Genomic DNA, 14,877 nt, shown 5'->3' with positions numbered 1-14,877 from the left:
TTGAAAGCAGTTTTGAGGCTACTGAGGACTAGGGTAGGTTAATGGGAATATGGAGGTCCACAAGAATTAGGGATGGAATATTAGAGGAGAGGAAGTAGGGAAGCCAAGCAGCAAAGTGGTTAGGAAGAGGAGAGGAGGTCCAGGGGGACGATAGATAATGGCAATGTTAGCAAAGATGGGTTTGAAAAGGCGAATTGAATGACATTCAAATGAGGAGAAAGAGAGGGAAGGGGGGTGGGTAGAGGTTTTAAGAAACGGTGAGGTGAGAGCAGAAACCCTACACCACCACCTTTGCTTTCAGAGTGTCTTGGGTTGTGGGAAAATTGAAGACCAAAGGATAAAGAGAGGGGCAGCGGTGTCAGAGGGAGAGAGCCATTTTTTCTGTTAAGGCTAGCCGGTCTAGGGAACGAGATATGAAAAGGTCTTGCACGGCAGTGTATTTAGTAACACAGCAAACAGAGAGTGCGTTCCAGAGGGCAGTATAGAAGGAGGATTTAAAGGAAGAATGACATGAGATGGGTATGAGATTATTGTAATTCCTGGAGTTAGAAGATCCAGCTCACTCACTAAACACCAACTAAAAAGCAAACAATTTTTATTTTATTTTTTTAACACACAAAAAATAGAAATAGCCCTTCCTAAAACTCTGTTTCTATTTAATCATTATTATTAAGTGGGCAGCTATCTATTTCATTTATGTTGGGTACTAAGTAACTCAGTGACTGATCTACCATTTGAGAAAAAAAGGTAAATAGTAATCAGCATTTAGCACTAAAACACTAGCCTATTACTGACTGCAAAGTGGAATGGAGATTTTTTTTTTTAACCTCAATTCTGCCCCAACCTACTCATGCTCTTTTGAAAGAACATCAAGTTTCGTAAATACATTGTGCTGGCAGTTTTGATCGAAAATGTATAGATCGGGACAGAAACCTATTTACAAATAAGTATTTCTCCCACTTGTCAGTCAAATCTTCGGCTTACACATTATGCCGAAGATTTGACTGACAAGGGAAAGCATAAAAGACCCCCTACAGATGTTGCTTCTGTTCTTTCAAGCATAGCAACCGCAGCACATGAGCTGTGGTTGCTATGTAAACACTCTGGACGACATTGCTAGCACTGGATGTAGAGTATAGGAACCGGAATATATCACTTTGTTCAGATACCAGGATGCTGGCAATGAAGCCAGTATGTCGGCGTCACGCAGGAGGTGTGCCCTGCTTGGGGAAGCTTCCAAAAGCAGAAAAAATTCACAGAAGACTTGAGGAGGTGGGGAGGATTGACCAGTGGTGGGTGTTAGACGAAGAGTAACACCGACAAGGCCTACTGTGCCGCACGGAGCCATGAAGCACCTCCAGTGGCCATCTGAGGAGTGGCAACTTGGAGGTGTCCCTAGGGGCAATGTACTCACCAGAACAACTACATTAAGCTATAATTGGATTACAGGTTCACGTTAAGGCCTTTAAGTATTTTGGGTAATTCAAGGTGAACATCAAATTTTAGACCATTATATCAGATCTGGAAAAATTCACTAAGTGCGCTATGCTACCAGTTTGGCCACATTGACCTTAAATGTGGAATCCACTTTGAACTCACCTTGAACTCCTAACAATTCTCGCTGTAGTGAAAAACCTTGTTAGTGTTTACGGCAATACCTAGGACTTCGACCTTATTTACAGCAGGTGAGGATATCCATAAAAAAATCGTAAATTTCATCAACTGAATGACATAAATGCATGAAAGACAAATTAACTCACCAACTGATTTAAAAATAGTTGTTTTATCCGACAGAGCAGGCTGGGTTCCTTTCAGTAATTCTCCAATCTCAGCTTTTATAGCTGCCTAAAATACAAAAAAAAGCACATTACAGTACACATGGTCTCATGTCAGCTTTATTTATTATTATTTTTTTGTTTTAATTAGTGTGGTCCTTTAAGGATCAACATGAATATGAGAGGTAAGGAGGAGGGATTGACTGAAAGCTTGATTTACTCTTTGTGTATGAACCCATATTTTAGCCCATTTATCTGAGAATGTCAGTCAAATCAATATGCTTTTCATGGACTTTTACCTGTGATATAACAATGTCTCCGGATTCCTTCGCAGCTGCCTCTTTGGAATCAACATAGAGAACACTATTTTTCATCAGAGTGTCATCCAGCTCCCTCCAATCAGGACGGCAAGCTCCTATAGCTGTAATGAAATATTACATAAATAAACAATAAACTCTGCCTAACTTACAACATTTAGACATTTTATTAGGTTAATGCTATTCTAGCGCTGTCTAATATACAGTTAACAGAATGGACATGGTCCACATCATCCCAACCTACTAGAGGATATATTAAGCTTTATTAATCATAATTGTTTTAACCATTTTCAGTTAATGGAGTACACAGAAATATCCCATCCTCTCTAGGCAGTTAAATAAAGGTATTTACTAATCTTAATGTAAAATGACCCTTCTCATTTACTCAAGTTTTTACTTCTGACAACAACGACCCCAAACAGCATTAAATACCTGCCACAAGATCAGAGTTATAAGTAGGCTATTTGGCTTCCAGGATGGAATTGTTTGCAGGAATCATCCCCGAAATTGTAATAAAAAACAAATCCCCATCTTACCCCTTTTGTGTCGGTTAACCCCTTTTATCGCCTTGTGTTTCTTAACTTCCTAAACCATTGTGTGTCTATTAACTTCACCTTACCCCTTTATCGCATAACCTTCCCTTAAACCTTGTGTGTCTCTTAAAGGACCACTCTAAAAAGGACAACTCTAAAAATAACATCACTGTTTGGTAGACACAATCCCGATGGATGGATTCATGCATGCATGCTTTTATTTATGCATGTAGTCATAGGGACTACATCTTTAAAAAGCTTGCAAAAGCTACAGTTCTTATGATAGCAGCCTTTGCGGGTCTTCTCCTTTTACCCTGGAAGAGACTTTCAGGCTCTTCATGGAGAAATAACCAATCAGACAAATTTAGGGAGTTATCTGCTACACAGCTGAAAGATTAAAATTAAGAAGTGTCCTTTACTTAATTTTACTCTTTCAGTTGTGGTAAATAACTGAATAATTTGCTATATTTATAAAAACAAATGGTTCCGAAACTATTTGTTTCAATTTGTTATGGATCCGTTCGTTGTTGCTTAGCTTTATGGATCCGTTCGTTGTTGCTGCTCTTTCTGAAATGTGAGGCTTCCAAATTGGGCTAAATTTAGACGAAATTCTATTTGGAATGAAACTAAGTGCACATTTCTATTCCTAATCCATCATGATCTCTTATCCCTCTTAACCCTTGTTTGTCTGTTAAACCATCTATCCCATCATACCTTCTACCTTCCAGCAGGATATCATTCAGTGATTTATATTAAGAAGGATAGTGATGATGATGATGATGATGATGATGTGTGAATTTATACATTTAGGGCCTAGATAAGCATATCACAATAATTTACCATTTACAATAAGCTTAATAAGGGTGTTCACTCTGATCTCCAAGTGGAAAAGATCTCAGTACATCCTTGGACTGTTCCTATTCCTACACTACATAGTTAAAGACTGCTAAGGGAAATATATAATATCACTAGAAACAGAAATACACTAAATCCCAGTGTGTAACAATCAAATACTGAACACTTAAACACCTGTGTGGTATCCCATTAAACCACACCAATAGAAGAAAATTGTCAAAATATACAATTTGCAGGAACTGCACACTATACGGAATAGGCTAATTATAAAAAAAAATTATTGAAAAAGGATACAAGAAATCAAATCTTGAGAAAGATTTGGAAAATGTGAGAAAAATACCTAGAAGAGGACTCATTGCATAAAAAGAGAAAAATAAAACTCAAAGGAAATATAAAGCCCCATTTATTTGTAACTATAATGGAAACAATAGAAGAGTCCATCAAGCCATCAAAAATATTGGCACATCCTCAGGGATGATACAATTTAAAAATAATATTTTACCAACCAAACCAAAAGTCATCTATAGAGGGACAAGAAATCTTAAAAATATCTTGCATAGAAACCACAAAACCTAAACACTTTCTAAGTAACCGTTTGGGGGGGAAAAAGTAAGAAATAACATTTAACAGATCTAGACCACGTTATAAACAAGAAACATAAATAAGTTAAAGATAATCTCACATGCCATTCCAAGGGCGTCATTTATGTTTTAAGATGTCCATGCAATCTCCTCTACATAGGACAAACCATTAGACAACTTAATGTAAGGATTGCCGAACATGTGAGGAACATAAAAAAAGGTTTAGAAACTCACAGGGTTTCACAACATTTCAATGCACTACACAATCAGGATCTAGAGGGCTTTTTCTTCTGCGCTATAAAAGAAGTACAGAAAGATTGGAGAGGAGGGGACTACATTAAAAAGTTGGGCAAGAAAGAAATGAAATTTTTATTTAATTTTAACACCCTTATTCCTTATGGGCTCAATTCTGATTTTGAAATTTGCCACTTTTATTAATTTTAGGTATTTTAGAATGACATTATTTTTAGAGTTCTTCGCTATATTAGAATGAGAAGAGAATTCCACAATATTTTATATGTATGTTTTTTAGCATCCTCATTCCACTCTCCTTGATAAGGCTGCTTTAAGATTGTTTAGACATTAAGGAATTACTATATTCCAATACCATATTTTAATTTTTTTTTATATTTTTCATTCCATTACTTGACTTTTAAGCAATAGGACGGGGCGGACTTCTCTTCTTTTCTATAGTGCATGCTTCTATGCTATTACCACATTATTTTGAACATCTTTACGTATATATATCAATGCATATTACTGTACATTCATATATATATGTGTTTTTTTCTTTGTTCACTTTTGTTCTTATACACTATTATGGACTTTATGAGAAAGCTATTCATAGAACATTTCACATTAAAGATCTCCTTGGACTCCTAACATCAGATGTGGAACACAGTGTTGCGTTCCAGCACTGTAGGGGAGAGATCACTCGGACCACAGTCAATACGAGGAGGCGTTCCGAAAAGGATGAGGAACGTCAGAAGAACACCACCCATGGAACTGAATGATGCGTTCCATTACCACTTGGACGTAAGTGCACAATGTAGACGTCATACGCAAGAAACCTACGCCGCAGGAAGTACAGGACAATTTACAGAAGATTTAAAAGGACAAACGTTTGGAAAGACCCCATACAACAAGTGAAGAAGCCTCCCAGAGAAGCCAAATAATAATAATAATAACAGAAAGAGGCCACAGTAGTAGCTTGGCTGATAGGAGTTGGGACTTACCGGAAAGAGCTAGCTTGGACAAACAGATACAGTTCAATTCTCAATACCCAAGTTATTAAATAATCCTTGGTTTAAACATTTGCAATAATCCACGATGGGAAGGATTGTCTTTTTCTTTTCTTCTATTGTTTGAATTGGGAAATAAAGCAAAATTCTTACTTCTAAAGGTTTTTTGAAACATTAAGAAAAATGAGCTATTATGAGCCTATTTAATACATGAATGTATAATGTCATTGCATAAAGCAAATTGTAGTAAATAACGAATTATCACAATTACTCATAGTCAGAAAATACAACTAATATTAAAAAAATACTTATTTCACAAACTCAATACATTTTCTACCTGACTTATTAACAGTATAAGATAATCAGTGATACATTCTCTGATGCACATCATCTCAGTATTTTACCATTTATGTGGGCCCCAGGCTTGACCCAATCTCCAAACAACACAGGTTTTGTGGACATTGTAGCTGTTACAATTACATCAGCGTCAGTCACTGCTTCTTGTGGTGTTGAGCAGATACGTATTTTACCTCCCACTGCCTCTGCAAACCTTTCAGCATTCTCTCTTGTGCGGCTCCAAATCCTAATCTTCATTGTGACAGGAAGGAGAAAGCATTGTAAGGAGAATTAATCATTTTTCCATTATTTGTTTCGTTTGATAGTGGTGCTTTGCCAGGTCATTAAGGTAATTTTGAGACCTGATAATTCTTCATATTGTATGCCATGCCTCATATAGTTATGCAAACATGTCCTTCATATCCTTTAATCTATTAAAAAATTGCAAAGGTCGTTCAGACCAGACCACGACTTGCTTTACTCAGACATATACATATCTACTCGGCCATACTAACCTTTCAAATTTGCTATACTAACATGTTCTAAAAAATGTTCAGTGTTTTAAAAAATATATGATATTCCAATCTTCTGGGACTACTCCTGTTAACAATGTTTGGTTAAATCTGTTAATAGTTTTGCTAGTACATCACTAAGCTATCTTAATAAATTTGGGTGTATTCCAACAGGTCCCATTGACTTATTTGTCTTTACTTTTGACAGTTGAAATAGAACCTCTTCCTCTGTAAACTCACATGTAACAAATTACCTATTTGTTCTTTTTTCTAACTGAGACCCCTTTCCTTCATTTTCATCTGTAAATACTGAACAAAAATAATGATTGAGGCAGTCAGCTAGACCTTTATCCTCTTCTACATATCTCCCTTCTTTTGTTTTTAATCTAACTAATCCTTGTTTTACTTTCCTCTTCTCATTTATGTATCTAAAAATGTTTTGTCCCCCTTTTTTACTGACTGTGCTATTTTCTCTTCTGTGTGTGATTTGGAAGCTCTTATAACTTGCTTTGCCTCTTTCTGCCTAATCTTATAGATCTGTCTATCTTCCTCACTCTGTTTTTTTTTTATAATTACTTAATGCTAACTTTTTGCTTTTTACTATGTATTATTATTATTATTATTATTATTATATTTATATAGCGCCATCAAATTCTGCAGCGCTTTACAATGGGTGGACGAATAGACATGTAGTTGTAACCAGACAAGTTGGACACACAGGAACAGAGGGGTTGAGGGCCCTGCTCAATGAGCTTACATGCTAGAGGGAGTGGGGTAAAATGACACAAAAAGGTAAGGATAGTATTAGACTAGTGATAGTTGCAGAACAGGAATCAGTCAGGAGCTATTAACAGTTTAATTGATACGCTTTTATGAAGAAGTGGGTTTTTAACGTTTTTTTGAAGGAGTGGAGACTGGGTGAGCATCTAACGGAGGAGGGAAGCGAGTTCCACAGGAACGGTGCAGCCCTCGAGAAATCTTGAAGGCGAGCATCAGAGGTGGGAGTACGGACAGAAGATAGACGTAAGTCTTCAGCAGATCGTAAGAGCCTAGACGGGACATACTTGTGTATAAGGGAGGATAGATAGGTGGGAACAGCATTATGTTTTTGCCACATCTGCGGAGTACCACAGTGGTTTCTTTAATTTTTTGCTTTTACTGACAAGCCTAATGCAATTTTCTGTTGCCTTCAGCAATGCAACTTTTAAATAATCCAATTTCTCTTGGACTCCAGTCTGATAATGACTCCTTTACACATATTCTAATTTTAGAAAAGTTTGTTTTTCTAAAGTCTAAAACTTTTGTTTTTGTGTGGTGTGACTCAGTCACTGTTCTTATATTAAACCACACTGACTGATGATCACTGGATCCTTAACTTTCACCTACAGTAATATCGGATACCAAATCTCCATTTGTTAACACTACATCTAGTATGGCCTCTTTACGAGTTGGCTCTTCAACGGCTTGTTTTAGAGACAATCCCAGTAGGGAGTTTAGAATATGAGTGCTCCTGGCACAAGCAGCTATTTAGGTTTTCCAGTTCACATCAGGAAAATGAAAGTCACCCATGATGATAACGTCCCTCTTCATTGCCATTTTAGCTATTTCCTCAACTAGTAGATTATCTAACTCTTCTATTTGGCATGGGGGCTTATAAATCACACTTACACGAGTTACTGTGTGATTACCAAATTCTTACGTAACCCGAACAGACTCTATGTTCGTCTCACTAACCTTTATTAGGCTAGATTTTATGCTATCCTTCACATACAGGGCCACCCCTCCCCCTTTCTTGCCTTCCCTGTCTTTTCTATATAAAGAGTACCCTGGTATTGCTATGTCCCAGTCATTTTTCTCATTACACCATGTCTCAGTAACAGCGACTAAATCTACACTATCAGTTGCCATTATTGCCACAAGTTCATGGATCTTATTCCCTAAACAGCGAGCATTTGTAGACATGACTCTAAGCTTATTATTTTTTAACACACTTGCTACAGGCACCTTCTGTCCTTGTTTGGGGGGGCAACTGAGTTGATGTTTTATCACCCTTTTGCCACCCCCCCCCTCCTAGTTTAAATAATCGTAGTAAAACCTTCCATTCCAAAGAGAGCTACCATGAGAAATAAAGCCAAATCCTTGCTCCAACACTATTCACCAAGCAACAAGTTAAAGTCCCTAACACGCATTCGCCTGTCTTTCTGAGTGTTATGCACAGGCAGAACTTCAGAGAATGACAGTGTGGAAACCCCTGAAACCCCATTGCAAGCCAAGTTTTTCCCTAGATGGACAAGTTCATCCAATTCCCCTTCCTGCTTTGCTCGCTTAACAATATTACAAATACGTCTCCTGGCTCTCGGTGAGCAGTAGCTCTGGGAAGACATCTCATAACACCACTATTGTCCAGCTCCATACCTCTTATGAATCTCCCAAAAACTGCTTTCTATTAGGCCTCACCATAGTCTCCAAGCCTGTCTCCATAATACCACTACACTCGCTGCCTGAGCCTATCTCCAGAACACCACTACCCTCAGTGCTTAATATACATCAAGTGTATATCTGCATTTTAGCACCCAAACAGCCTCCTCCTCAGTATCCAGAAAATCACATCTGTTTAGAGGTGAACATTATTTTGATTACAAACTTATTTCTATGGTATATGTATTTAGCTCTATTTTCAGCACTGAAGATGATATAGAAAATTCACAAAGTAGAAAAAGCTGTAAAAAATACACACTGTACAGTCTGTGATAATAAAGCTACTAAGCAAAATAATTATTTGTTAGCAACGCTACGGAAGTGGGAGGCTCTTCATCTCCTTCTCCACAAATACTCCTGGTAATTTGCCAGGTGGTCCCTTACTAAAATAGCAGAAAAAAACCTTGGATCCCGATAGTCTAAGCTGTTCTGGGAGTCATCAGAAGTGGGTCTGTTGGTTCCCTGATGTCACTTTAATGTTCTGGATCAAGTAGATTTGTTGGAGAGTGAGATGGAAGTGCTACAAAGTTCCTTGATGGTGGATACATTTATTTATCTGGAAAGAATTTTAGTGGAACTTTGTGTTGGAACCCCTAAGCAGAAGCAACAGACGTGCATTTGCAGACTTGAAGAAGCAGAAGCTTGCATTTCCCCTGAATGAATCCATCAAGGAGTTGGTTACTTCCAAATGGAACAAACAAGAAAAACGGTTAAGTCTCCAAGGAAAACTGTATTTCGCATTATCCAAGTGATTAAAATCAGTTGGCTCAGAATCCCGTCCTGCAGTTGCATTACCTGCGTAATGTCCAGGTACCTGGCCCCTAAGCAACCACCTAAGGGCACCTTATGGTTAACCCTGCTCTGAATTCATGCATAACTTCCTTTTTTCCCCCGTTCACATGAAAGATGATAATTAATAAGTATATACTTGTAACGGAACCAAAGGCCATTTATTCATCTCTAATTTCTATTGCAATGGGACATACCTGCTTTGCGAGCCAGACATCCTTCAATGGTCCTGGGCGCTCTCTCCCGATCTGGCAATTCCAGTGTCTGCAATGTGGCAGAATGCTCTGTCTCTCTCCTTTTATTCAAGTCGCGGTCTACGTCTTGTGTGGGTGCCCTGCTTGTACTCTTTGCCCACATAACACTAGTCGTGTTTTAACATCACACTTGACATGGGCCAATCAAAGGCACAGGGGCCTATATAACGTCCTTATGACCTCTCTTCATTGCTCTGCCATGGTTATTGTTAGCCCAAGAGTGCATTCCTTTAGCCTTAGTATTTCTGGTAATTGACTCTGTTATACTCATTTTCCATCTGTCTCCAATTCTGTCCTAAGCCAGTATCTGACTATTATCAGGGCCAGCGCTTCCTATAGGCCAATTAGGCGGCTGGTAGTGGCTTTACTGCTTGCTTGGCTGCCCCCCTATCGAGCTGTATTAATTATTTAGAGCAGCAGCCGGCCATGTTACCAGGTGCAAGGGAGCACTTACATGCTTGCTGACTAGCGCACGGTAGAACACTGGTCCGGCGGCATCTATGTTTCACCTCAGCTCGCAATGCCTTCCCCGCTCCCAGACATCCATTGTGAAAGCAGCACAAGAGCGCATTATTAGATCATTCCCGCCCTTAGCCCTGTAAGTGAGGAAAAATGGGGGGAACATAGCAGTGGGGCTAAGACAGGGAGAATGATCTGCCGCCAGGCAACTGGGCGTACTAAAGATGCCTGAAATACATAAACAGTGCTGACATGTGAAATTAAGGTAAGAGGGTTAATGTATGTGTTTCAGAGAATGTGCGCCTGTCTGGGTCAGTGTGCGTCTGTCTGGGTCAGTGTGTGTCTGTCTGGGTCAGTGTGTGTCTGTCTGGGTCAGTGTGTGTGCCTGTATCGGTCACTGTGTGTCTGTCTGGGTCAGTGTGTGTGTGTCTGTCTGGGTCAGTGTGTGTGTGTCTGGGTCAGTGTGTGTCTGTATGGATCAGTCTGTGTCTGTCTGGGTCATTGTGTGTCTATCTGGGTCATTGTGTGTGTCCGTATAGGTCATTGTGTGTGTCTGTATGGATCTGTCTGTGTCAGTATGGGTTAGTGTTTGTCTGTATGGGTCAGTTTGTGTGCCTGTATATGTGCGTCTGAACTAGTCAGTCTGTGTGTATGTGTGTGTCGGTATGAGTAAGTGTGTGTGTGCGTCAGTCTGCACGAGTCAGTGTGTGTAAACCTGTCTGCATTGGTCAGTGCGTGCATCACTCTGCATGGGTGTGTGTGAGTCAGTCTGCTTGGGTCAGCGTGTGTCAGTATGTATGAGTGGATGGAGCAAATGGGGCGGCAAATTTTCTTTTTGCCTAGGGCGGCAAATATCCTTGCACCAGCACTGACTATTCTATACCCTTTACCTCCTCTATACATTAAGTCGAACCACACTTAGGTCCATTAATACGTCTGTTCTGTTTAGAGGGTTCTATTCGCCTAATTGTTTGTGAGTTAGGGCATCTGTCCTTGACACAATGTACTTGAAGTCTGGTATTCCTTAATCAAAAGTAAATGGATCTCATATAATACAAACCACACTGCATGTAAAAAAAGAAACAGCAACATTTGAGCTTATATCACGATCAGTATAATAAAAATATTAATGGAGGCGCAGTGAAACAGTTAACAGGTTCTTTAGAAACGTAGAGCTTAACACGCACAAAGCAAAGGGCAACTTTCCAAACCATTTAGACCCCACTAACATTTAATTTACCTCTGTGAATGAGAACTGTTGTGTAAAAGCCTGGTAATGGCTCAGTGCTTGTGCGCCTGATCCCAGAATACACATAACTTCAGCATGCGGTGACTTGAGCAGCTGGAACGAAAATGGATTGTTTTATGAAAACCTAAATACTGATTGCTCGCGTTTTTTGTTTTTTGACTTAAGCATCTAGAAATGTCCTAATGATATCTTTAGCCATTGATATTCGGAACACAGCAATGAAAAGTCTAAACAGAACAATTAGAGGTAAATGGAGTATGAAATCATCATTCTTTAAAGTTGTTAATGACTAAAATTGATAGTCGACACAACTAAATCATAAACATATATATTATTGTAGTTTTAAAAAGTTATTGTCCCTTCTGTGCCGTGATGTCATTCACTAACTCCAACACTCTTAAAAAGACAATGATCGAAAAGGGAGGGACAGTAGAATTTTTGCCCAAAATAGGTCTAATAAATAAGGATTCTAGATATATAGAAAAATCTATGTCTCAAATAATTCAAAGTGACCCCCCCCCCTCTTCCCTAAGACCACCTAAACCCATCACTAAAGAAATTGCTAGCTGATAATATAAGGACAGGAAAATTACTGAAAATTAAAAAAAATAGATCATAAAAATGAATGGTGTAGGAGAAAATAAAAATTCACAATAATGAGCATTCTCTTGAAATTTCTCTATTTGTGCCTTAGCGGACACAAAACAAAATAATATGTGGTCAGTCTATCACCAGGCTCCAATATGTGGATGAATTTAACAACTTGCTAAATAGCATTTCTAAAACCTCATGAATAAACATTGTTAGAGGATGCTTAAAAATGTCCAGCGCCTCGTTTTTAATTTCCACACAGCACATATGTAATTTTTATAATCTGTATTAAAATTTTGGGATGTAAAACAAGGATATTTTCTCTAAACAGATCCTCAGTAATGAATGAATTGTGCCATAAATAAATAATGTAGGATTAAAGCTACGTATAAAAAAAAAAAAAAAAAAAAAAAGTCTCACCTTTGTTGCGATTGAGGAAACTGCCGCCGTTCTCTTATCTGTGATTACTTTTCCATCAATTACCTAAATCCAAAAATAATGACACACAGTACTTAATACAGCATGCCATCAAACAACTTAATATGTCATGTTTAATACTGTCCTAAAATCAATCTGTCCCAAAAGTTACAATTCAAATCATTTTTTTAGGCATGATAGTTAAAAGGACAAGCCAGCCTGGAAGTGAACACTTTTTTAACGTTTATTTTTATGCACTGTATGAATTTCATCTAAATTTGGACTGAACAGATTGTTCTAGAGTTGGCGGGGAATGCATGCTTTAGTTATATCGGCGAAGATTGGCAGTGGGAGGGAGCCAGGCGACTCCTGGCACTATAATCACTACAGCGCAACATGAAATGCTGCCTATATGTCTGTTGTCAGCACAAATATTGATCTGGCGATGGACATAACCAGCCTCTCCACTTACAGGCAGAGCTGTTAGTGCTTCTGCAATGAAAGTGTAGAGCGGTGTTCGGCAGACCCGAGGTAAGAAGTCAAACCATTAAAAAACTGTTTGAATTCTTACAAAGGGGGGGAAGTGGTGAAATGGAACTCCTGGCTGGCACCAGAACCACTACAGCAATCCATAGTGGGTATGGTGCTCGAATTGCCCTTTAATTAAGAAAATGTAAAATACGGTGAGAGAAAATCTTATTAATTAAGACTATTCTCAACAAGGGACTTTCTAATTAGATATTTACCACAATGTGAAAATGCATGATCACCCAGTGCATTGCAGTGGTTATGGTGCTTGGAGTGTTCTTTTAAGATGAAGGCGGGTTTGCATAGGATTAGGACATAGTGGCCGCACATCGATGAGGGACTTCCAGACACATTTCCCAAATAGTAATTTTTACTTGCTATGCTGTGATAAGATTTAAAAAAAAATACATTTTCTAGAATTTGGGTCCAGGCTAATTTATTTGATATCATAAAAACCCCTATTGGTTTCCTGAATGAATTTCCCCTTTGTTTTGAAAAAAATCCAAAAATGTTGTCTGTGACAAGATCAACCATTACCTCCTTTTGGGAAGTAATTTATCTTTTTCACAAGATAAGAATGTGACAGTTAACATATTTTGCATTCTCTTTTTATTTTTTTCTCAAAGCCCGTTATATACACAATTTATGATTGTAGGGAGAGGGAAAATAAAATTATTCAACATTGTGGAGAATGAGCATGGAAGTATGGCTTTGTTTTTTTAACTGTTGGCCTAGCCAGTTGACAGAATGCTTACATTTATATCTATATTGTTGACTCTCAAAACACAGCATATGGTTAATAAATATCATATTATCTATAAAGTGACTGTGCTAAGGCGTCAGTGCATCCTTTGCAAATCCAGTATGATATTGAAACATCGATCATGCCAGTACTGCTATAAATAACTACGGTAGATTACAAATAATACATTTCAAACCTGACTTCCCATACAAACTCCTGCTGGGATTCTGTGAATTTACCCTGGTAAAATGGGATGGGTAATACCTTGGGGTTAATCACTAAAGTGTGACTGTCAGGAATGCAAAGTGAATTTAAAGTATATTTCAAATGTTAGGTCAAAATAGCCAAATGTAAAATTCAGACAGCAGGGAGATTTTTTTAATACATTTTTTTGCAATTCAGCTATTTTGGCTTTAAAATTTAAAATTCACTTTGAATTCCAACAAAACTTTAGCGAATAAACCCTATTAGAAACAGAAATCAATCGTTACACGAAAATCAGCAGACTACTCAAGTTCCCATCACGCTCAGTCAACCAGTCAAATTCATAGCAAAAGCCAAGAAGGGGTTACCTGGTTAGCTGGGAAGAGCTGGTAGTTTTGTAGCCACATGTAACAAAAGCACAGCTTAGTGGGGAGGGGCCTTGACAGGGCTCAGAGGCGGGCCTAGGCCGAAGGTATGTAGGGTTTGGTGGGTTAGAAGGTTAGAAGCTGAGCTATATAAATAGGCAGCCACAGGGGTCAAGTCCTGGGGAAACCCCCCTCCCCCCCCCGCCAAAAAAAAAAGGGGGTTTGAGAGACAAGGTTAGGGGGGGGCTACTAAGATTAGGTCAGGGGGTTAGAGATATCGGGTTAGGGGGGCTAGTGAGACAGGTTTAGGGGGTTTGAGAGACAAGGTTAGGGGGGGGCTACTAAGATTAGGTCAGGCGGTTAGAGATATCGGGTTAGGGGGGCTAGTGAGACAGGGTTAGGGGGTTTGAGAGACAGGGTTAGGGGGGCTAGTAAGACAAGGTTAGGGGGTTAGAGATATCGGGTTAGGGGGGCTAGTGAGACAGGGTTAGGGGGTTTGAGAGACAGGGTTAGGGGGGCTAGTAAGACAAGGTTAGGGGGTTAGAGATACCGGGTTAGGGGGGCTAGTGAGACAGGGTTATGGGGTTTGAGAGACAGGGTTAGGGGGTTAGAGAGACAGGGTTAGGGGGGCTAGTGAAACAGGGTTAGGGG

General features: G+C 38.9%; 1 protein-coding gene across 1 annotated transcript in view; it reads right to left on the bottom strand.

Annotated features, from left to right (window-relative positions):
- Window positions 1–14,877, bottom strand: part of CRYM (crystallin mu) — a 43,433-nt gene that overhangs the window by 3,244 nt on the left and 25,312 nt on the right. The window contains exons 3-7 of the mRNA XM_063430373.1: window positions 12,391–12,453; window positions 11,371–11,472; window positions 5,707–5,890; window positions 2,075–2,196; window positions 1,761–1,845 (exon numbers count right to left, since the gene is read on the bottom strand). Of these exons, the coding sequence (XP_063286443.1) occupies window positions 1,761–1,845; window positions 2,075–2,196; window positions 5,707–5,890; window positions 11,371–11,472; window positions 12,391–12,453 (556 nt within the window). The remainder of the gene's footprint in view (window positions 1–1,760; window positions 1,846–2,074; window positions 2,197–5,706; window positions 5,891–11,370; window positions 11,473–12,390; window positions 12,454–14,877) is intronic.

The sequence above is a fragment of the Pelobates fuscus genome, chromosome 8, assembly GCF_036172605.1.
Source record: "Pelobates fuscus isolate aPelFus1 chromosome 8, aPelFus1.pri, whole genome shotgun sequence".
Lineage (NCBI taxonomy): Eukaryota > Metazoa > Chordata > Amphibia > Anura > Pelobatidae > Pelobates > Pelobates fuscus.
The sequence above is the reverse complement of the archived record's forward strand: the minus strand, read 5'-3'. Positions and strand labels throughout refer to the sequence as shown.